Source organism: Trichoplax adhaerens, genomic scaffold (genome assembly GCF_000150275.1).
Source record: "Trichoplax adhaerens TRIADscaffold_1 genomic scaffold, whole genome shotgun sequence".
Classification (NCBI taxonomy): Eukaryota; Metazoa; Placozoa; class Uniplacotomia; order Trichoplacea; family Trichoplacidae; genus Trichoplax; species Trichoplax adhaerens.
The window spans coordinates 11,930,262-11,955,714 of NW_002060943.1; the positions used below are offsets into that span (position 1 = coordinate 11,930,262).

General features: G+C 34.8%; 4 protein-coding genes across 4 annotated transcripts; 2 read left to right on the forward strand and 2 right to left on the reverse strand.

Annotated features, from left to right (window-relative positions):
- Positions 1-5,152: 5,152 nt before the first annotated feature.
- On the forward strand, positions 5,153-7,432 carry TRIADDRAFT_63587 (expressed hypothetical protein; the record flags this gene model as incomplete). Its single annotated transcript, XM_002108314.1, has 9 exons — positions 5,153-5,193; positions 5,346-5,463; positions 5,979-6,058; positions 6,194-6,261; positions 6,635-6,679; positions 6,812-6,915; positions 7,009-7,154; positions 7,217-7,284; positions 7,368-7,432. 9 exons carry the CDS (start codon positions 5,153-5,155, stop codon positions 7,430-7,432), a joined length of 735 nt encoding a protein of 244 aa, XP_002108350.1.
- Positions 7,433-8,591: 1,159 nt separating this feature from the next.
- Positions 8,592-11,583, reverse strand: TRIADDRAFT_19759 (uncharacterized protein; the record flags this gene model as incomplete). The annotated part of the gene is made up of 5 exons (XM_002109036.1): positions 8,592-9,173; positions 9,316-9,432; positions 9,863-10,003; positions 10,778-10,838; positions 11,522-11,583. 5 exons carry the CDS (start codon positions 11,581-11,583, stop codon positions 8,592-8,594), a joined length of 963 nt encoding a protein of 320 aa, XP_002109072.1.
- Positions 11,584-12,326: 743 nt separating this feature from the next.
- Positions 12,327-15,008, forward strand: TRIADDRAFT_52733 (uncharacterized protein; the record flags this gene model as incomplete). Its single annotated transcript, XM_002108315.1, has 9 exons — positions 12,327-12,483; positions 12,737-12,815; positions 12,989-13,248; positions 13,522-13,654; positions 13,780-13,912; positions 14,061-14,128; positions 14,219-14,312; positions 14,532-14,650; positions 14,960-15,008. The coding sequence occupies 9 exons, from the start codon at positions 12,327-12,329 to the stop codon at positions 15,006-15,008; spliced, it is 1,092 nt and encodes a 363-aa protein (XP_002108351.1).
- Positions 15,009-15,655: 647 nt separating this feature from the next.
- Positions 15,656-20,906, reverse strand: TRIADDRAFT_52734 (uncharacterized protein; the record flags this gene model as incomplete). The annotated part of the gene is made up of 22 exons (XM_002109037.1): positions 15,656-15,832; positions 15,927-16,055; positions 16,133-16,335; positions 16,416-16,547; positions 16,580-16,666; positions 16,750-16,821; positions 16,951-17,027; positions 17,209-17,291; positions 17,442-17,573; positions 17,698-17,772; positions 17,994-18,079; positions 18,197-18,272; positions 18,354-18,479; positions 18,576-18,653; positions 18,982-19,109; positions 19,203-19,277; positions 19,396-19,529; positions 19,723-19,846; positions 20,058-20,103; positions 20,184-20,293; positions 20,572-20,698; positions 20,904-20,906. The coding sequence occupies 22 exons, from the start codon at positions 20,904-20,906 to the stop codon at positions 15,656-15,658; spliced, it is 2,280 nt and encodes a 759-aa protein (XP_002109073.1).
- Positions 20,907-25,453: the final 4,547 nt, after the last annotated feature.

Sequence of the window (25,453 nt, forward strand, 5' to 3'; positions counted from 1 at the left end):
ATTTATAAATGATATCGTTAGCAGATTTCGAGTACAATTGCCGATGTAAGGTGATAGATTGCTATTAATGAATAGATACTTTCATCAATAGGCATACGCGTATGTATTTAGAATATGGCTACGTTATTACTGTATATCTTCATTAAACGTAAGAATTAATTAGTTTTGCAAACGGTATTACTAATTTCCAAAAATATCGTGATCTCATGCGTGGTATTATCTTTCAGTAATACCATTTAACTGCTTATTATGAAGTCCATGCCGAACAGTCTCAACAGCTCTGGATTGACAAGCGGTATGAAGAGTATTTCTCGAACTTATCTAGAGAGTTAGTTATACAGTACGGTATATAGGAACTACCATAAATGCAGCACGAAAAAGAAATGGATATTAAGATAAATAATCATCCATGCTGCTTTTCAATTTTGTCAAAAGGAAATGCAGCGTATGGTACGTTCAGTACGAAACGATATAACATTTTGCAATGCAACATCTTTGTCTGACCACTTGTTAACCAAAGTAAGTACAGTATGTGGTATAAGAAACAACTAGTACGTCGCTACAGTAATTGTAATATGTAGTTTAGTGAAATTTACATAATTAAATCAATAATAAAAATTCGGTAGCAGCTTTGTGGTGATCATTCAACTATAAATAACATCCGTACTGTGAGTACTACTATTATATAGCAAAATTTGAAGTGATAAGGCAATGATACTGACCAATCGTGTTGTTCTGCGCCTTGCGCGTCTGTTACGGCACTTCCAGACGTAAGCAAACATGCCCAATGCTACGACGAGGCAAAATATCCCAAATACACTTGATATGAACATATCATTAAGGAAATGCTATAAAAATCAATGGATACTTTTTATTAGATCACGTCAGTAATTCAATATTCAAGAAACGTTGAAGCAAGTAGGTATTTAGCCATTAGTTAATATAATACAATATCGATACAGACGAATGAACTCACCTTACCGCTACCTTCTGTACAGCCATGATATTAGTAATAGAGTAGAAATATTAGTGATGAAATAGTAGGGTTAAAACTTTACGGATTAACATATTGTATTCAAATTATGCATAACAATGCTGTTGATACAGAATTCATAATTTAAATTTGCACTAACCTAATGTAGATGTCGAGTTATCGTATGGGTTTCTAGTTCCTTCAATTGTCGGTCTACTTGCAGTGGTTGATTTACTCTTACTGGTAGGTATACTTTTAGTTGTTGTTTTAATATTAGTTGTTGATTTACTCTCAGTTGTCGGTTTAGTAGCTGATTTAGCCTCAGTTAACGGTTTAGTAGTCGATTTAGTCTCGGTCGTTGGTTGACTTGTTGGTGTGCTCTTAGTTGTCGGCCTACTGCCGGTTGTTGGTTTACTAGATACAGAAGTTAGTGTAGAAGATGTTGCAGTGGTAGCAAGGTAAGGTCGACTGGTTGCTGAGCTTTGAGTGACCAAAGTATCAACACTAGTATTGTTAGACTCTGTCAATGTAAAGTTTTGATTGGCAGCCGTAGTAAGGGCAACAGAGCTACTTAATTCTGTCGAAGAATACTCAACTATACTTGAAGACGAAAGTAGTAAAGCACTTGTTGATATATGAGATAGCAAATCACTAGCTATATCTTGACGTGAGTGAGTCGACAAAGAAGGCAAGTGTGGAGTCGTTAAAACTTGACTCCAAGTGGAAGTAATCATAGGTTCCTTCAATTTTTCGGATAGAATCGAAGTTTGGCCATCAGTGTTGGGGTAGATCACTGTTGATAAATGAAAGGATGTAAGCGATGTTTCAGAATTACGCATGGAAGATACAGTAGATGGAAGTGCTGTTGTCGAGTCAGCCACAACAGAGGTATTTGTGTCAGTAGCTGACAAAATAGTAGCGCTAGCAGTAATTTGTGACGCATAACTAGGTGACGGTGTCCAATCGAGTCCAGTTGTAAGAACGGATACTGATGCCGGTAGTATCGCTTTAGTACTATATATTTGATGCCTGGAGCTTTGTGAACCTTCTTTACTGACGGTACTTTTCAGTTTATCAGAATAGGAACTCGTAACTACCATATTATTTCCTATGGTGGCTGTAATTGAAGTAGTCTTCCGCGAAGAATTAAAGCTAATCGCTTCTGATAAGGAATTAGTTAATTTTAATTTTCCGTTGCTTGTCAAGGAGTCAATTTGAGTTGCACTTGCAACGATCGAAGAGGTTTCGTAGACGCTATAAATAGACGAAGACGAAAAGCTAGTAATGGCGTCATTTTTAGATTTGTAGACGCTTGTACTGATAGGTGTCGACGTTGCCTTTATGGAAGATTCACCAGGTGTACTCTGAAGATGAAAAATGAATCAGTAAATTTTAAGCTGTAGAGTGCGCAATAAACCCGATATTTTACAGTATGAATGAGTAATATATAATCTAACCAGCTGGTCAAGGCTGTCTAGGAAATGACATGTTAACATGCCGAGGATTACTCAGTTAAGGTTAATTATTAATTAAGGAGAATGGTATAGTAGCGTACTGTTACTACTGTACAATATATCGTTCAGAGTACCTAAAAGTTCGACAAGCAGCAAAACGTCTTAACATACCACTAGCACTATAAATTGTTGTTATTAGGGTACTGGTTACAGTATTAGATACTGTAGTGAAGAGTAGTAATTTATGAAGTACTTTGTAAGCAGTACCGTATTTAATGAACAAATTTAAAAGCTAGCAGTAAAGATGTTTGTAGAATGATAGCATTTCAACATAGTACGTCTAATTAATATAGTAGTATACTGATGAGCAGTAAAATATCTGGACTAGAAAGAGAGTATTTCTGTGGTCATGGACAACTTCATTCACACGAACGTCAATTTTCTTTTCTAAATACATGGAACATAACATGGACAATGGCTTGTTTAATACAGAAGCAACTGCCACTTTTAATTTACCGTATGAAAATTACAATAAATTTTGCGTTCCAAAATCAGAAGCGTTGCTATCGTAGAGTACATTCAATTACGACCAGATCATACAAGGTGATACTATGACTTTGTTCGGTTAATTCCATGTTTATAGTACAATTATAACTTAAATTAATGTATACAGTTTTACTTTTCACCCCCAGTAACTCAGTATTAAGCATCCAACTAGATTACCGCAAAGTACTATTGATATTATTATTACTTTATTTGTGAAGGTACTAACACTAAATTTTGATATTCTTCAATGGTATCAATTAAAATAGATTAAGAGTTTCTTATTCAATAGTGGTGGCCATTTCTCCTCAATCAAGTACAGTATACACGTCCATTTGCATGATTGATTCAAGAAAAAGAACGCGTGCCAAGATTTTCTACAGTATCAATACTTGAAAGATTCAAAGATTGAAGAATCTCATTGAAAATTGGATTCGGTGAGATATATGACTGATTGATGGAATTGATGATTGCAACCATCCGATATAATTTTCAATGGGATTTGTGGCTACCAACTGCATGATGACGTGTCTTTCTTTGTATGTGAGTGCATTAGCAGTACGGTATGATAGTTGCAATTTTCCACTTACCGAATGAAAAAGTTGCTTTTCCTTATTTTGAGGACGAGCAGCTACTGTTGATAGTATTACAAGTACACATAAAATCCAATTTATTTTAAAGAGTGTCGCCATTTTCTTTCCTTTGGTGATCAATGATGGCCAGTTGTCTTTTCAGTGATGGCGTAGATGCTTTGCTGAGTGAATTCAGACGTATGATGCAGTTAAACAGGTGCTGGCTCGAGTCAATCGACTTGCTAATGAAGTGTACTGTACACAATTGACCAGTTACAGTCGTGTCCAGTACATTGTACGGTACACTACGCTATAAAAGAACGAGGAAAATACTGTACCATAGTCAGAGACTTGCAGTGTAGACGATGACGTTTCTAGAGTACAGTACTGTACTACTGTACAGTGTACAGTACAGTACAGTACAATTTGTCACAGTACAAAATACTGTAATAGCCAGTTGTCTTTTTAGTGATGACGTACTGTACTGTACTTTAGACGCTTGCTGACTGGATTCAGACGTAGTGTACAGTATAGTATCATGCAGTTAAACAAGTGCTGGCTCGACTCAAATCGACTTGCTAATAAAGTGTACAGTACATTACTGTACAATTGACCAGTTACAGTCATGTCCAGTGCAGTACATTGTACGGTACACTACCGTACTAAAGAACGAGGAAAATACCGTACTACAGCCAGAGACTTCAGTGGACGATGACGTTTCTAGAGTACTACTGTACAGTATACAGTACTGTATCGTAAAGACTACTGTACTGTACACTGTACAGTACAGTACAGATTTGTCACAGTACAAAATACTGTAGCTGTCCATGTCCATACTGTACTGTACTGTACTGTACACTGTACAGTACAGACCGTAGACACTAGTCAGCCAATTTTTCAACTCTGGTACACGACAGGACAGCAAATGACAAAAGATTACTAAAAAAACAAGGACTTGAGCAATCAATCACTGCAGTGATGGCGCTTATTGAACTGTCAACCCTCAACTCTAAATAGCAGTTGTTAACCAAATGGCTTCGCAATCGAATTGTATAAGAAGAATAAAGAAGAACAGAACAATATCGTTTATAGTTTATCGCCAGAATGAAATCTATAATTATTTTTCTAGTGTTGCACATCGTGTGTAGGTTTTACGGTTTACTTTTACTCTACTTTAAGTGTATGCGTATCTGCGGCCTGAAGGTGTACTGTACAATGTACTGTACAGTACTTACGGTACTGGAACTTCACTGGTGGTCGCAAAATCTTTTGCTGTACTGTACGTACATTATCAAACAGTACAGTACCCAAAATCAGCAGAGGCCTAATACTCTACCGTACAGTGTACAGTACTGTACTGTACTGTACGTTTCTACAGAACGGAATGTACTGTACTGTACTGTACACTGTACTGTACGTACTGTACTGTACAGTATTTACCGTATTGCCCTGTACGGTACAGTACAATATTACCATTGAGTAATGTAGATCGAGAATTTGCGCATGTGCACGCAGAGAAGGGAAGAAATCCGTGATCATCAAGTGACACAGCCAGGAGTGGCCGTACAAAGAAGCAGCAGCGATCTCGATCATACTCGTACTCTTTCAAGATGTCTAGCAATGATAGATTACCCGTTTTTCCCTCACGAATGTAAGTGGTACAAAATTACATTGCGTTATAATTTGTTTCATTGGCTTAAAAAGTGATTAAAGACTTCCCTAAAATTTATCATGGAAAGCATAGGACAGTTACACTACAGTTTAAGGTGTGTTGTAATAATTATATATTAATATTAAATACAGGAACTTGACCGTCATGAAAGGCCGGTTGAAGGGTGCTCAGAAAGGACACAGTTTACTGAAAAAGAAAGCTGATGCGTTAACCCTTCGATTTCGAGCAATCCTGAAGAAAATGATTGATGTTAGTACGCTGATTTGTTTAAATTAGGGACTAAAATTGATAGCTAGGCAGTTTTATTTGTCTGCGTAGAAGCTGTAACAATCTGTAACTGTTCCATATGGCGAGAAGGCATCATCTTAGATTACTTGATTGGTTTAGTTTAATGTACACGTAGTTTAGCCTTCTACCTAGAGTCATACCCCAAGAAGATTGCATGTCCAGTATTCCATCAGATATCTGAATTGATCGCTTAAACTGTAGAGAGCACGCGTAAGTGCATCAAGTCCAGTGGTTGACCTACTTAATTAGAATGCTATGTACGATTGCGATGCTGACTGCGTAAAAACTTCACACAGTCTACTCGTATCCATCTCGCTATTTTGTAGGTATCAGCGAAAAATTGATTACATTAATTATACGTATTACTGCATTATATTATAAATGTTTTATTCGATAGCTGTCCCTTAATGGCTTGACTTTTCATTTATATTACGTTATACTTAATAATCATCGGACGATTTTGTTTACGTACGTAGACTAAATTGTTGGTTGGTGATATCATGAAAGAAGCGAATTACTCATTAGCCGAAGCCAAATTTGCTGCTGGAGATTTTACGTTAGTACTCATGATTGCACTGGCAATCGATACCGATAATTTATAATACTTGCGTGCTCATAAATTGAATTAGTCCTGAAGTTAAGTCTTACTTGAGTGTTTAAAATGCTAAAGTCTTGTCGTTATTTATTGCAGGCAAGTAGTTCTAGAAAAAGTGGAACGTGCGAGGACTAAGATCAGAACCGGGAAAGATAATGTTGCAGGTAGGCAAGTTAGGATGTAGCTCTAGTCAATCGTCAATAGGTGATAGATAGTGTGCAAATACGGATACTGCAATATGTTTCTGTACCTGTATCGTCTTGGTAAAAATATTGTGCCTTGAGTGTCTATACAACAGCTGCTTAAGATTATTACTGTGTAGTATGTGCTTACATATCATGTATGATGCAGTGAGCTTCAATGTACCGCATTTACCCTAGTAGTTTGAACATATGGTCATCATTCGATGAGCTTTATGGGCTACTATTTACCGTTAGGGGATCCGTCTTGCGATTATAGAGTAGAATATTTCTAGAAGAGGCGTTATAATGAGTACAGTTATTATTACCAATTTTTAATTGTATTCTTTTTCTCTAGGTGTTCAGCTACCGAACTTTGAACCGTTTTCGGAGGGTGTAGACTGTATGTAATAGATCTACCTTTCAGCGTCTATTAATTTTTAATGTTTATACAAAATACTTATGCAAGCTCGATTATAAAATTTCTATCAATTGAAAATGAAAACAATTAATCAAAATTGCACTTAATTCTTAGCAAATGAATTAACTGGCTTATCTAGAGGTGGCCAACAGGTTACTCATGCAAGGGAAGTTTATGCAAAAGCTGTTACTTTGCTGATCGATTTAGCATCCATGCAGGTAAAGATGTTATATCATAAGATTTCTACTAGCTAGGGACAGAACAGTTCTTTTAATGCAATTCTTAATTAAAACTGCAATTTTGCCTGGTAGACTGCATTTATCGTCCTTGATGAAGCTATCAAAGTCACCAATAGGCGTGTTAATGCCATTGAACACGTTATTATCCCTCGAATTGAAAACACTATTTCTTACATCACTTCAGAACTAGACGAAAGGGATCGTGAGGAGTTTTACAGGTTAGTATTCTTATGGGTATTTAATAAAGCTTATAAACTCATGATTTTGAAAAAATCTGTAGATTGAAAAAAATTCAAGAAAAGAAAAAGAAATTGAAGGTTGCTAAAGAAGAAGAAATGAAAATATTAGGTAAAATACCGCAAGTGTTATTTGTAGCAATATAATTATTACCACGCAGTACGTTATAATGAGAGCTTCTCGATTATTTTCAGGCGTTGGTGATGAAGATACAAAGAATATTTTAGAGGATTCTAAGGATGAAGATGTAATATTTTAACGCGAATCATCCTTACCGTCTCATTTGGGTCCTATAGAGATCTTGTTTGCTAATTTATAGTACCATTAATGTCAATTTTATCTGTGATGATAAGATAGGATACAAACAAATGCAGCCAACGCTTCCATTTTTATAGATATTTGATGTTATTTGTCTTGATGATGTGCTGTCTTACAATACATCTAAATTTCTGCTGCTTCTGATACATGAACAGACGCAATTTCAGCAGCAATGTGTGCGGTACCGCAGATCTATTATATCATACATCCGAAAATATATCATTATTAATTTTAACAAAAGCCGTTATAGCTTATTCTATTGTATCTTGGCAAGTTATAACTATAGTCTTATTAGTATAGTATTTGTAAGTAATTGCATCAATTGTACTGTATTGGTCAAGCTTTATATTTCAAGATTTGTATTTAATATTGTCACTGCTATTAAACAGTTGATGAGCATTAATTAACAGTAAATAAAGTATAAGTAAAACGCATTTTACCATGGTATGCGATGAATTTTTAACCTGCGCATCACCTAGCTCTCGCCATAATGGCTGATGCTTTACTGCAGGTAACAGTTTCTTATAATCGCTGATGACATAATTATTTATTCTCACATACTTTACTACGTATATTTTATCGCATAAGCCAATTATACGTGTGTTGTTGCATCTTTATTACAAGAAAACAAGAATACATGTGAGCTCGTTAGAGATAACAATAAGGGCTAGTTTATCTTCACGGTTAATTCCTAGTGCACTGTAAATCAGCGAGCAATCAGTGAGTTAAATATGTCAAACTGAGAAATATTTGTTGCAGAACATCGTACCAGGCTACAATATGATAAAGTTACTGGTACAAGGTTATTCCGATTTTAATTTTAAATGATGACCAGTCATAGTATTCATCATTTCTAGAAAGCCCTCCAGGATTGCACCAATTCCGGTAGACTACCGTACAGTAATTAGCACGGCACTCCTATTTTAACTTTAGAAATATAAATAGACTGCTGTCTAGAAATATACTCAAGCAGTGACAGGTCAGAAACTTGCAGCTGCAAGTGTTGAGTAGGTTATCCTGTTGTAAACAGATTATAGTGCCGAGTTTGCACAATTCCCCTGAAATTCTGTTCCATATGAAAGATTTTTCTCTGACTGTAATTATTTCATTTCGGAATGCTTAACGTAGGTATAAGCAGCTGAACCGCCTAACACTAACGTATTACTAAGCCACCACAACGTAGTTTTTATATCACCAGTTACAGAGACAGCAATAATTGTCTGAACACAGGCCTTTGCGGTGCCACTTATATTATGAGTTAGAGGGCTTGTAATCTTGATTTGTAAGCCGGAAATGAAACCTATAGCTACTCCAAAAAGACCACTGATAATTAGAATAAACCAGAAGTATGGCGATCCTATTTTTGAGAATTTAAATAGCGTGGCTAATTCGTTATTAAGTAGCAGTAGAGGAATAAATATTACTGAAGCATTTAAATTATTATACAAAGTTAAACGCCATAAGTTTCCGTTAACATGTGGAAGGATTTTCTTGGTATATATTGCATTAAGAGATACACATAAACTGGCCAGCACGCCAAAAAATACTCCTAAGAAAAGGTTACTAGTAGTTTTTGACCCTTCCTCTTGCTCGACACCCAGAATAAAACCAAAAATGATCATCAAGCAGGTTAAAATAGCATATAGGGACGTCTTTTGCTTTAGGATAATGTAAGTTAATACCTAAAATAAGTATCAAAGAATTTTTAGGCGGTTTCATATCAGAGGTGAAATTTAATTCTAAAAGTTTTATGAGGTCTAAAAAAGTGATGAGCTACGATAAACGGTTTTATGATTATAGAAAAAAGGGGTTTAGACATCTTACAACATTGAACACGGTTGTTAGAGATCTTCCAACATTATAAAACGCTACGCCAACGTACTTCAGGCACAAATTATTGAACATTATCATTCCGACAAACACGGCTGATAAGGGAAGAACCTAAGTAGTACCCATAACGTTATACTGGTTAGTTAACATTACAACTTATACCTCATGTCAGAGTCTAGACAGGCTATAATCTTCATTAATTAATCTTTAAAACTTAAAGAAGCGATACATATACGTATAAATGATTTTTGATCCGATTTTATCTAATTTTCATTATATGGTATTAGAAACTGGTAGCACCTCAGCTATCAGTGCATTAACGGGTTCACGGTCACTTTTATCATTTCATTACTAAATCATGGATAATACTCAATTACCAACAAGGTAATATAGCAATCAGTGGCTGAATATTACTGTAATCATTAATTATAGGCAAAGCATTCACAAATGCATATTTATTCCCCTTATTTTTTATATAGCCTATTGTACAGTGTACAGTGCGCTGCATTGGTATTTCCTATTTCTTATTAGAGTAACTTACTTCTCTCGCAATTTTGATATCAATCTCGAAAGCAGGAAACTCTTCAATTCCACGAAATTTATTTCCAATTAAGCCAAGGCCAAAACAAATCATTACGGCGATAATACATTGGAACCATGTTACAAAAATAGGAGCGTCCAACTGAGACCGTAGGATTAATCCAAAGTTAATAACGCATCGAATTTTCGAAAATTGTACAAGTAGAATGCTGTTGACAGCCCCTGTCATCGATCTAACTATCACATAGCAGAATACAAATCCTCTAAAATTTACTACTCATACTTTCATCAAATACTGTGCATTTAGCACTATATAAATTGTCAGTGCATTATACAGTAAACTAGGTGCATCTAGTAGTCCATGGCTGTATAGAACAACTCATATACTGTACAGTATTAGGAGATATCGCCAGCTATACCATGTCGAATGACTTTTTTAAAAGGTTTGTCCCCTTATTTATGCTTCATCCTATACTCATGTCCTCACAACACTGGATAAGACGTAAGGCTATGCTGTACTTTCAATCAACTGACTGTATCCTGAATATTCTTCTAGTTTCGTGTACTGGTGTCCAGTACTAACAGTTAGTTAATCACTGTATACTAAACAAGTTGACGAAGTATCTAGCAGGCTGTTCGACTAGACTAATATAATATACCGAAATGTTTTACTGAAGTTAGTAAACAAGTAAGCGAAGTCTCACGAATACTTTGGTACAATATTTATAGTAAAGTTAAAGACTTTTAAATATAAACGGTTTTGCAAAAGGTAAATCATCCGATTAGCTATATACTGTACTGTAGATGATAAATTGTGTCAGGTGCTGGGGTAAAACCAAAAAGATCAGTCAATGCACCTTAAAGGAAGTACAGTTCGCAGAATTTTGAGGCGTACATATATATTTCGATACAGTACCTTAAGATCCTCGCTGCTTAATAAATATTTGTTGACAAATACCATAGAAATTGAAATAAACCTGTAAATCAGTAAAAAGCAGTAATATTAAATCACAAGACATGTTTGGGATCAGAGTTGTACATTCACAACGAAAACTTAGATCGATATTTAATTCATTTCGTTACTGGCAAATGCTGAGGGCACCATGCAATTCTAAATACTCAGTATCCAATGCATGCATATTTACAGCAAGGTAAAATAACTATTATAATTTACTTATTGATATACGTATCACTGTGACTGTTATACAGGAAATCTTATAATATCAGGAGCACTAAATAGATACCATTGCCATACTAATGAAGCATAACTGATAATTGTACTGTATAATTATACGTTTACTGTGCTGACGAATAACGAACGATACGGTAATGTATGTACGTTGTACTGTACAAGCATTTTCATTCTTAAAATACCGTACACATTTTATGTAAATTTAAATTACATATTCGCATAAAGCATCTTATTTCCAATCAAATGATAACAAAGTTGTCTAATAAGGACTTGAAACTATAATTTCATATAATTTCAAACAGTAGGAAAGACTTATGAGACACCCTGTATATCGCCTTTAAAACGCATATTACCTAAAGAAATACATATTTTTTGGACGATAAGAATAATACAGTACAGTACTTATTTACAGTAAACAGTAGTAAAATAATTATAGTATTGAATTATACTATGTTAGTAGAGGTATACCAGTAGGCGGACACCACGGTGGCTATTTGAAGGGACCTAGAGCGCAAACTTTTTTCAGGCATGTTGCTTTCATCGTACACTTTAGACATTAATTGATCCTGTCATCGATACTGACTGCAGCAGAGAATTTAAAAAGCATCATCAAAATGATTTTGTAGCTTTACAGTGTACAGTACAGTGTAGTACTTTTTTACTCTAGCCCATGTACTGTACACTGTACCGTAGAAAAAGATCACCCGTCCCCCAGGATTTGTTAGTTTAGCACATAGTGTACTGAATACTGATAGTGTACCTGTACTATGAACACTTCAGAGTCAATGCTAGACAGTGATGTACTGTACTGTACAGTGTTCTCACTGGACTCTGCATTCTGCAGTTAGTCAGTCAGCCCGAGTCAGCAACATAAAATCAATCAATGGTGCATTTTGAATTTGGCGGAAATTTGGTTTAACATCGAGAAACTGCTTTCTGTTTCGACCATCTGTCTAAGATTGGTTAAATAATGCTGCTGTTGTAATGTTATTCATGTTTTATCTTCTATATACTGTACTGTAACATACAGTCATTTGATACACGCGTACTGTAGGTTCTTTATAATGATGTATCATGTACAGTAGTTATCATTGCTAGTAAAATACGCGTACGTCGGTGATAAGGAAATTTAAATACTAAAGTCGTATGTAAATACTAGCGTTTAATAGACTTCACATTAAATAACGCTTTAACTGTGAGTTCAGTAAAACAACAATCCCGATTTTCGCCCGAAAAATAAACAGCAGACTTTGTATTACACTGAATTACTAGAATGTACTACTTCATCTATCGTAGCACCGGTAGTTCAGTTTATTCGGCAGTTACTGAAATACTGGAAAAATCTGGTTATTGGCAATGTAAAAATCCCGACAGCAGCAAATTCCATCTTGTATTTGGCGAAAGAAATAGACTGTCTTTTGCTCGATTGGGTAACCTAATTTAACAATTTTAAAATATACTCGTCAACTTTGACGAAATAGTACTGTTTAATTTGGATATTCTGCACGCTTATCTGCAATAAACGTAAATAACTGCAGTGTAAGCATCTATTTGCAAAAGTAAATAAAAATTGAATCGCACTTCTTTCTTGTATAGGGTAGATACTTTCACTGTTCGTTGTGCCATATTTACGTACCATACTGTATAATGTGTATGTGTTATATGCATAATTGTCGCCTTTAGGACATGAACCTGGCTTTACTCAGGCAGTAAATTATTTTAATGGAAATGATTCCATTTGCAAAAAGTCATCGCTTGTTTGGTAATTTAATTAACGATATATTACTTTAAGAATATCTTTGAAAGATAATGTGGAACTACAGTAACATACGAATATAAATAGCAAATACTACAACAGTACGATAGTTGGCAGAGAAGATAAAGTACGCGTATGCAGTATCTTGAATAGCTTTTCATCACTTTGTTATTTATCAGTACATTGAAGGACTATGCTAAAAAGTGTGAGAGAAATTTCGATTGGATACTTCCAGCATATGTTGTTAACCCCGAAAAAATTCGGAAGGAAATTAAATTTCATTCTAAAAGGCTGAAGGAAAATCTCAAATCACCTTGGATGGAGTTTTATTTAGAGAAGCCAGTACGGGATTTCCGGGAAGACCTTCGGCGAGCTAGTGCAACTTTAGCCTCTGGAAATCAACGCATCTGGATTGCTAAGCCCAACACTGGTTGTAAAGGTTGGTTAAGATAAATCCGAATTTGTAGTATGGATTTTGTAGTTACTGTGCTTACTCTGACATCTACACTGCTTGAAGGTCTTGTTGATGTACTAGCCAATACATTTACCCTGACAATTGAACAGTTGATCGCTCTTTTCATATACAATACTACTATTGTTATATTATACGGTATAATTACTGCATTGAAACATACTGCGTTATATGTTATATATCAGGCTGCATAAAGGCTAAACTGGATTTTCTTGAAATATCGGTACTCTTACACAATAGGTGAAGGCATTATGATTTCTGATGACATTGACCAGCTCATTCAATTTGTAGACAACAGTAATCAATCCCACGTTATCCAAAAATATGTAGAAAATCCTATGTTATTAACTGGAGAGCGGAAGTTCGATATTCGGTAAATACTAAAATGCCTTGTAAGCAACTTTACAAATTGAAATTAAGTCGATGCAGATTAATTTCTGCAAACCCTTGTGCATGTGCCTAAATGGAAATGAGCTTGTGCTGTACAATATTCAACAGGTGTTGGGTATTATTGGACCACAAATACGATATATACCTATACAGAGAAGGAGTTGTAAGGACTGCATCGGATGCATATGATCCTAGCAATTTAGATAAAGTTACTAGCCATTTAACAAATCATTGTCTTCAGGTATTTATTAATACGGTATAATTATTACAGTACTGGTTAATAAAATTAATGAATAGCCCAAGTTCTTTTACTAACAGCATTCAATTACGGCTATTCGATCTAACATATCATCTACGCGTATAGAATTAATATTATTTACTGTTAACAGCAACAGTTAGCCGATAAGTTTGGAGAATACGAAGAAGGTAACGAAATGTTTTACGAGGAGTTTAATAGGTAAGTTACGTGCATATGATAATGCTGATGATATGTACCTATGCAAATATGTTTGCAACAGTAATTATTACAAATTTTTCTTTTACATAGATTTTTAGAAGCGAAATACAATCTAAGCCTTGAAAGTGATATTTTACCGCAAATTAGGCGTATTATAAAGGATTGTTTTGCTGCCGGAAAAGAGGTATCATAACCTTGACATTTACGTAAGCCTATATACAGTAGTAAGAAATAATCTGGCTGTGAGTTTCCTTTCAATGTCTTGCTTTGTGCAGAATGTATACCCGTTTATTTGAACGGGAACTTTACTAGTGGTATAATTATGGTAAGGAGCGTCGGATGTAGACGCCCACATAAAGAATTAGATTATAACTAAAATTTGCACTTTGATTCTTTTAACTAGAAAATGGATGCCTCCGGATTGAGTTACAAAAGCTTTCAATTATTTGGTTTTGACTTTATCATAGATGATAAAGGTCATGTTTATTTATTGGAAATAAACGGTGCTCCTGCATGCGCTGAGTAAGTTAATGTAAAGTTTCATCGTTCTGATCTGCGACACTGTCCAAGGTATTGTAGCATTACTTATTACTAGAATCACTTAGCTGCTATGCACTTATTATCCGTAGGAAACTGCAATCAGGATTAGTGCAATCATTAATTGAAACAGCCATTAATCCTCTATATCCACCTCCAGCATTGGCTGTGAACTCATTAAATTTATTTGATCTGATTTAATTTAAACATAATTACCGATTTAAGGCAGCATCTCTTTTTGATGGATAGATACAATCCGCTTTGCATAGTTAAGACTAATTTTAAATTTTACAGATGCGCTCGCCAACTTCCGAGTTTTGGTTGTGGCGTCGAATATGTCTAGAAAGGAAGGAAACAACCCTTCCTGCATATGATTTTGAGACACAGCCTTTACAGTTTCCTTAAAATAGAACACATATATATATAATTTTACCATCAGCCTGTCTAGACCTGCTACATTACATTAACCCTCAAAACTTCTTTCTAGCATCAGAGTAATTATATACCTGTATAAAAAATAGAATGATTTTGTAAACGCACAAGAATCAATAGTAATGACTATGCAACACGATAGTCAAGTTATTTCTTGTATTTCGATATACGTATGCATACAGTATGTACGTTAGCGTAAAACTCTTATAAAAATACGAATGCACTGTACTGTATAATCGTACTATAATCTTTTTCATTGAAAGAGGAAACATTTTTAACTCTGGATAAACAGAATTAATAGTTGAGATTTAAGCTAATAATACCTCGAGTAAAGTATAAAATTATTCGATAATTGTGATATAATTCGTATCAAATGCCAAGTGAAACAGTCGGCAACTTTACATTTTAAAATTTTTAAAGCCATCCACGTACAATAAAAGTTTACAATTAAAGTCTGAATATTCACATATTAAAGACAGAATGTCGTTTATTTGTACAGCAATTGTTTGACCAGTCCATGATTAATCAATGCATCTGCCATGAATTATGCAAGCTGCATTAATGCATCCAAGAGCTTGGAACCCATTGAGGAGCAGATGTTAAACTTTCTACAATACCTTGAACCTCCGCCACTAATTTGACCATATCATTGTTGACTAATAGGACGTCAAAATATTGCTTGTACTTCGATTCCATTTCGTACGATTCACTAACCATGGCTCGAACGGCGTCGTTCTAATTAAATATAATGGGAATATTTAATTACTCTATAGCTTGGTATGCCGCATAATAAAAACACTATTGAAAGCGTCTAGAGACTACTAAGAACCTTCATTTTGACGCTAAAATTGATACAGTCGTAGTTCCCTCTCGAAGTCTTTCCAATTTCATTAATAAATGGTGCTCTAATAAATATGACGAATGGCCTAAGTTCAGCGCCCTTGATTTGCGGTAAGATCTGTTTAAGTAAAAATATTTCAAAATTAGGTAAGGCAAAGTTTATCTTGCCATTACATCATTATCGTTTGATCTTACATCTGGTTCAGGGATTAGTAGGCATGATTTACTCGTAAACATAAGTTTTTTGACAGCTTCCTTGTCTACACCATAAAGCTGCCCATTTGATTCCCGATACTCTAACATCTCTTGATTTGCTTTCTTCCTTTCAAAAACGTCTCGAGTCATAAAATGAAAGTCCACTCCGTTAACTTCGTTAGGTCGAGGAGTGCGTGTTGTACCTTGGAAAAATAAATAGGTCAAACATACTCATACAATGACTTAATCATGCTACGTTGAATTTCCAAAATATTACAATTACATTCAATGGCAGCGGCGAATCTCTCCGGCTGTCCTCTAAGTAAGCGGTGTTTTAATTCATTTCTCCCAATGTATTTTGCACCTACGAACATTTGAGTGCAAATTCGACAATTCTTAGAGATACGAAGGACACCTGCGAAGGGTGCAAATAAAACATAAACTTACCAATCAGTACTATTGGTCTAGTTCTATTAAATGTCGGCGGCATTTCCCGTACTGGTTCATATGCAGGCATCATCATAGCATCGGCATCTGTAATATATTTAGTTAGTTTATTCTACGAGGAAAATGTCAACGCTGACTTTTAATATTGCTGGTTTGTGCTTCAATCTAACCGGAGTTGCTTTTCGGCGACGGTTCATTGCTCTTCTTCTTTTTAGATTTTCCGGATATTTTCAACCATTTTTCTTGGATAATTATATCGATAATTTATCAATGGATTTTTAGCGATATTAAATATCGATGATCAGCGATCAACAAGAAATTTACAAACTTGCATTTTTTATTAGGCAACTCAATATTTAATTATTACATACTACTTTTGTTAGAAGCGCCTTTGGATGACACGTTAGACTCTTCAGTATTAGAAGTTCCATTGGACAATAATTGACGCCTGCAAATAATAGATCAGAAAATTAGCTAGACAATAACGATACAATTTCAAAACAATATGTTCATCTAGCTATTGAAATTTAAGGTAATAAACAAATGATTATCGGGTAGTATTTTAAACAAGAACTCTTATTGATTCGAATATTTGGCAATATACGATCTAAAGCCTGAAGATTACTTACTGTTCCATTAAATGCCTCGATGGAATTATTCCACTCGATGACTTATTATTCACATTCCGTTGACTACTGAAAATCAGCTGAGCCTACAATCCACCACAAACAAATTACGACTAAGACAGTATAAAGTGATATGTTCCTCTGTATCGTTTAATAGATAGCTATAATTTATTGGTAACTGAAAGTGTATCGATAGTAAATTCTATTGAATTGTAAATAGCAGCGAGTAATGTTACCTGCCACCAATTTTTGTCTTCCTGTGGAGTGATGCGCAAAATATCTCCATATTGAAATTTTAAACCTAACTCTCGATAGGGATTAAATTGGTCTTCTATGGGATTATATTCGCAAAATGCCTTCACATAAACCTATCCGATGGCGATAATTTTAAATGATAATTATATAGTTAACTAGCAACTAAAGAAGCAACATATTCTTACAACAATGATATAGGAAATTCTAAATATGAAAATACCAACATGTAAATCTTACATGTGAGTCTTTAACTGCGGTTTTTGTGTTATCGCCAGGCAAGGTTAAAAATGCCACTATATCTGTTTGTTTTTCCTGAAATTTCGATTACGTTAAATTTTAGCAAGAACCATGGTAAGAACAAAGTTAAATTATATTAATTATTAATTTGCCTTATTTAGATATTTTCTTCTAAGTACCATACGTATGATTTAACACATTTCAATTATTTAGAAGCAACATATCAGTAAGCGAAGAATCAGTGATATTTTTATAGTATAAAATCATGGCTTATGGATAGTACGAGGTAAACTTACCACAAGTTCTACTATCTCGGCCACTGTCATTCCAACAACGCTAGTGCCGTTTATTTCAACTATTTCATCACCTTCAGATAGTTGCCCTAACAAAAATATATAATTAATTTAGATTCGTGGTTATAAATAGATTTTAATGAATGAGAATTTCGTACAATCAAATCTAAATTTCTTCGTGCATAATAATTATCATAGTCTAATACCTGATCTATCAGCGGCTCCTTGTCTAGCTATGCGATTAATAAGAACTTTATCGCCGAAGCGGCGAATTGTTGCTCCCTAGCCAGTTTTAAAATTTACTTAGTAAAAGTCAAAGACTTGCAGAGTAATCATAGTTGCATCGGTAACAATTTAACCCACCAGAGGAAATGCTGCCTTGTGAATCTCCACTAATCTATAACAATAGTCGTCATTCTTTACTGACACAAGATGTCCATTTGCTACAGAATCCTTGGATGCAACTTCGTCATGACAATACATCAAACTCTAATAATTTTAGACATGTAGAATATTCTCTTAATTAAACAAGCATAAATTAAGAGTCATCTAAAACAGATAGTACTCTATATTAAATAATCTTACAGTCACATTAGGTAGTGTCAATATGTTCTTGAGATGAGCTGACAAAGTCCCACCTTCTTCATTAATATCACTTATTACCTGGGTTATAAAATTGTGGGTAGCAATATTTGCGATATAGCTTAGTTCGATAAAGTAAGAATATTGGATAGCAATATAATTAACAAGAATTTCACTATCATTCGCCTGACCATTTGAGCAAGATCTCGAGCATTTCTGCACACTGCAGTGTCAGCTGTCAAATTGCAACGATTCGATATTGCAAAATGTGCCTTATAAAAATAAAGATTTAAGGATGAAATTAAACGCGACTACCTTATTATTTTAATCGGTCAAAATTAAACTATACTATACTAGTACTGTATACAGTATATCTCTCGAATCATTCCTACTGTCGTCAAATCTATACCTTTGCGGCTATTTTAAAATTTTTATGTTGGCAAAAGCTATAGAGAAATTTTAAATCTTGTTTATCTCTTTCATCGGTTACAGTCCGCTTTAAATGTTCCAGAATTTCACTAAGATCGCCTAGTAAGACTAAATTTTTACAATAAAATCGGTTACTAGGTCTCAGTAGCTTTTGAAAGCACCATAAGCAGTATTAATTATCAAACACAATTGAAATCTTACTAGACTGATTTTTGGTGTCATTTTCTGGCTCTAAGTTCGTACCATCACGAATATCTGCATTGGTATGGCCAAAATCTACGCAAAATGTGTACATGTACGCGCACACATAATAAGCACACTCGAATCAGTTCTCTACGTATACTTCGCAGGCTTTACTTGCAACTCCATGCAGCAGCTGATAAGGGCTTCTTACCTTCATCAAACCCATCAAAATTTTGAGCATTATCTGAATTTTCGTAGCGACGATTGTCAACATTCCGATGGTCGAATTGATTTAAGAATTCCTGATCCTGCTGATAAACACCGCGTTGAGGTTCCTGGTCGGATCTAAATAGATACAGTTATTAAAAATCCTGTCATTAGCGTGAAGGCTAACCACATGCTTTCAAAAACAAATCTTAAGATACGCAATTGGAAACGTCGCGGTTAATTGTATCTTTGCAAAATATATATTACTATGTACTAAATGAGTGATACTCTTTGTAGCATTGCAGTGACAGCTTGTATAATATTCACGAACATTAAATTTCGTCTGTCATAATTGCCATTAGCAGTCGGGGTCTGACTGACATTAACATTTTGTTCACGAGTCTTGGGACGTCTTGGAGGTGGAGGAGGTGGAGCTGTTTGTGGTTTAGAAACTTCTGTTCAGGTCAATATACAGTATATATAATTGAAGAAAAACAAGTTAGTTCCTCCTACAGCAAACGCATTCTTAAGACACAGAAATAACTGACTATAACTTTATCACTATCTTCAAATGCTTATTCTTAGAGTACAGTTTTAGATGTCACCTTTAAAGCAAAATCCAACAATTTTTTAACTGTCGTAGCAGCAGTAACTTGTTTAACTTACCGTCAATTCTTTTCACCGTCAGTCTGACATACCGCATTTTCGCACCCTAAAATATATATAATCGTATGTATAAAACCGATAAACTTGATATCTGTTCACATTAAATAGACTATGTGATAACTTTACTTTTTGAACCATTGCCACAATTTCACTAAATGTCGCGTTTGCTACTGTATTTCCATTTATGGCTAATAGTTCATCACCACTTTTTAGTTTAGCTCGAATTGCGGGAGAATCTAAAATAAAATGACCAATAACTTTAATTATCAATCCACAATTTAATGAGTGGCCAGGAAGACAAACTATATCGATGCTTAAACTACTTTTGTAAATAATATGATAATATTAAATTATCATTAATCATTTTTGTTAATGATGGGATGGAATAGGACCATGGGCTTTAACATTTCTAAAAGTAGCCGTCGTATATCATTGACAGATTCTCAAGAGTGGCCAAATCTATACTCTAAAGTAACAATTATAAGTTAAAGCCACGCCGCAACAAAGTCATTACCATTTGCAACTTTGCCAATTCTGGGAATTGCTCCTTTATCTATTCCGCCAGTAACAGAAAAGCCGAATCTTTCCTCATCAGCCACCAAGCTAATCAGTATGTCAAACTCTTTAAAGTTGGCTGTTGGCTAAAACATTATGATCATCATAAGGCTTTATCAGTATAAATTGTAAGATTCAGCGATAAATGTTGCAACAAATGTTGATTGGTGGAATGCATACACACAAACTCGTTTAGATAGGATATATTTTCATTAAAATGTTCCAAGTTAAGATAGTTCACAAACAATTAAGAACAAAGTTTACAAAGTTTTCGTTAAAGAGCCATCTTACCATGTTTAAGTCGGCTTGCTAAAGAATTACGGAAGCGATTAATGATCGAAACACTGGTTACGGATCTGCAATGACAAAAATCAATTTTTTAATCTCGAAAGAATTTACTTATGAGTACATGTTTCGATTTAATACAGAATATAAGGTAACGGTAAACATTGTTATTATTCACAATGTTAATGTCAGATTATAGAGTGTTTTGTACTTGGAATTAATTCATCATTACCATGGGATATCAATTTTTATCCGTGCATTTATTAAGCGGCGGTTACTGTATTAAATTTAGGGCCGATTAAATCTACTAACAATTTGTAAAATCGCCAAGTTGTTCATTCTCGTCGGCAAAATAAAATTTGTATTGTATTGCTGTACAACACAATTTATCCATTTACGCTTTTTATTAGGGTTGTTCATCATGCAATATTTGAATCGTTGCTATTATTCAATACTGGTATTAATAGAATGTAAAATAAAGTATGGTATTATTAATTTGGCTTTGATACGCCATAACGAATTAGCTGAGTTGAATTCCCACCGTTTAAAGTATTCTCTAGTCGGATGCCACCGAATTATGGAGAACACGCCAACAAGTAAAATATATTATCGAAAGTGATCAAAGCAAGATACAAATACTAATATGTTTACGTAGTACTGTAGAGTAATTATTTTCACAATGCGATTAATCGTAATCTCATAATGTCTGATTTTAAGATGTGCGTTAGTTGCTGTAGTAACCTAAATGAGGTATTGAATGAATCAGGTGCTGTAGAGTGTATAAGATGTCAATGCAAACATAAAGCAGTCCAGTACACTGACAATCGCTGAACTTTGTATAATTATATACGAGTAATCGGTATATTTTACACCTACAGTTTACTCATATACATCACGGTTACTGAGTGCAAAGTCTGCAACATGTCGGATCCTCTTACGTATTATTTTGTTGGCAAATAGTTCTATGCACAACTTGATGAATTGTGGTCGACATCATCATAGATTGTACTGTAAACGACTATTCAAGCCAAATCACCTATCCCCAGCGCTGATATCTCTTTTATAGAGAGCAATTGGTTACTAGTCGTTAACGATAGGAATAATCGATCTCATAAGCCAACATTGTCGATGTCCCGGTCTTTACAAGTTGAAACACCTTGGAACTCGTAGCTGAAGTTGTGAATTGAATCAATGGTGTAATGTTACCGTTATTGATGGCCCATTGTTAATCCTCTTTCAAGCAAGCGTCTCTGTAATTATAACCTTAGAACTGTACACTTCGATTTAACAGAATAAGAATAATAAGAGAAAATCATGGGTTAGATGTCCAGTTGTACGCGTAACTGATTATGCCACAGGATAATATATATCTAATGTTAACGTAGATTGTGTACACTAGAACCTACGATGCATTTGTCAAGTGTCAAATGGAAATGTATTAGATGTATAATCCTCGGTAAATGCGGCAAATGGAATTCTATGTTTTAGTATAAAAACAACCAAAGTATAATAAAATTGATAGAAGAACTGCGTAGAAAGATAATTCATACCGTATGTAAGTAAAACTTGTATTTTACATTAGCAAATAGCGACTTGTATCATCTTGAATTGCAGTGAAGTCGATCAGGAGGAACGCGTAACTTACTGTATTAGGGCGTTGACTACGGTTGATGATTTGTCATTTAATCCGTTGGATCGGTCATCAATAGTATTTTACAAGCATTGTAATTGAATAATCGATGCTATTCTATGGTTTGCTTTTTAATGTCGCATGATAAAGTACAGTACTTCATCACTTCTCTAACAATTAATAAAATATCAAGTTTACATTACAGTGTACAATGACGGTTATTAGCTTTTGATCTTGTAGGTTAGAGACTTTAGCGGAGAGAGAGAGACTAGTTTAATTCCTGTCGATTCGGGTATGCTTAGCCTTGAATGAGTCACCGACTGTTGATCGTTAAGTATAGTATGAAGAAAAGAAAACTACACTCAACAGAAAGATAAAAAATCCAATGATGATACCGTTTGATGATGTTGATTCTGCTTCTTGACACTTGGCAATTCCACGTTCCGCTTTTAGCTTAATTTTTTCTTTCTTTTTATGATTTGCGGTAACGCACGTACGCGTTGATTGATGTTGACCACTTGGCTATGCCTGTATCGTTTGAGCAAGGGCTTTTGAAGAGAGTCTTGAACTTGGCATACAATAAATCTTGAGAGTCTTCAATCCAAACTCCAAACGTTCATTGAATGGCGAGTAAGTCAGGTTGAATATTGGGGCATCCTTGAAAAAAGAATCCAATCAAGTCAAATCAAAGCAGTTAATCTTGAATCTCCAACTGTACAGTAAACGTTTCCACCCGTAAAGAAACTGAAATGGGCGTAAGTTTACATTGTACAGTACAGCTACAAGGATGTTGCAGTCTGTAGAGTAGATCATCCAGTCAGTGTCGAGTAACTACCGTGTTATTAGGGAGATAGACTAGTGACTACAGTAAACAGAGGCTGACAGCAGTAAATCAAAGTAAAAACCAGTCAAAATCATGATACTGTAACACCGCTGGCAACCGTTACAACCACATTGCTGTACAGTATGGACTGTGCACAGTGTACTGTACCAGAATAGTTGTACTGTACACTGTAAAATGTACAGTACTGTACAGTACAGTGTACAGTACTGTACACCGTGTGAAAAGATACTGTAGTCCACTTGATTGTTATTATTATTTATTTATTATTATTTATTATGCTGATGATGATGACGATGATCATTTTGTTATTTTTAGTACTGTATTATGCTGTTGAACGCTTTTCTTTGCCAGCTTCTTGCCCACGTGACAATGCTATTAGCATCGTTTTTCAAACCTATAGTACGCTAACTACAGTACTGTACACTGTACTGTACAGTACGGGCAGGATCATGGTTGGACATAGGACGATGATTTTGCAGCATGACACTATACTGAGTATTGTACAGACTACAGACGCTACATCGGAATGTGTGGACTTTTTGACGGCTACTGCATGCTGCGCATCGACAAACGCGTAGTCAAGTAAAGTAAATTCAAAGATTACAATTGGATCTCATTTTCGATACTGATATTGTACATAACAAGCGCAATCCCGTCTGTCTGTTTGGATTCGCTAATTAATTAGCGACACCAAAAGTGAACAGCTGTCTTGGCTATCTTTATACAAGTACCTTAGTACGAACAGTGGCCACGGTTAAGCTTTGATCGTCAACATGCCCATGTATTTACACATAGACTTAGTATGAAAGGCTTATACTTTTGCCATTTGTCAATGTTTATACTGTACGATTGAAGTAATGAACTGCTTTTGACTAAGATTAAGTAGAGTCGTATTTGAAATATCAAAGATGAATTGTCATTGTGTGCTATTACACAGCTATGGACTGTTTTTGTGTGAGACTTGGGATAGTACTAGTCTCAATAAAGACGATCGAGTGCATGCAGTACTTGTCCGACATTTGTAAACGCTCACAGCCTTCGTTCACTACTGTAGTGCTTAGCTCAATCAGTGAAATGATTTAGAAATTGATTGGTGATCGATCTCGTAGCATTCGTTAGTCGTTTATATAGCAATCATAGTTGTAATAACAACGTTCAGTACCATTAGTCAACAAATAACTTACGTATGATACTTAAACAAATAACACTTCCTGCTATGCCACTCCACAGTTTGTATGCTACAGTGTTGGATAAATTGGCAAACGATGAAAATATTCGCTGTGACGGCTAAATTTTTCATCACCCTAGATCGATGCAGCCTGTTCATTACTTCTTTCAAATGCTACTTATAAATAATTATAATTAATTAACCCTAGCTCCTTCATAGCTTCAATTAATGTACTTTATGAGTGATCGAGGATGAATCGACTTATGAGAAATATGACGCTGACCTAATGCACAATAGTATAATTGTATAGTATAACTATGGTATTTAACTGAAATTAATATAAGGCTCCTTGATTTCTCTAAATCCACTGCATTCTGTATGCCACTACGAAGTAAAGAGTCTTATTTCATTGCCATGTATTCTTTATTTAATACGTTGCCATGATATGGCATTTTCTAATAATTTTACAATTTTGTTTTTCTACCAAGTAGATCGTTTAACCAACTTTTTTAAGTGCTTGCATTAAAATTTCTGTTGAAATGTTATCAATGAATATGGTATTACAGAGCTATCACGAAACAGTACAAACTACTCTTGAAGTAACCCGGTATATACAGTATTTCACCCGGTGATGCACAGTACGCATTCATTCGCTTATTATTATTATTATTATCTAATTTGAGCCGGGTTGAAATATCAGAAGCCAACAACAACAACATTGAAATTATTTCTAAAAGTGTACCTTTACATATGCGTAAACTGTAGTTTAATAACAAACGAACATTTTTCTTGTTTTTACTATACTGTACGTTATGCTTATAATTATGGCTGTACGTATTTCTCGGAGTCGTACTGTATTTATATAGAATAATGTGGTATCTCCTTAACGATATATCACGATAACAATCAAAAAT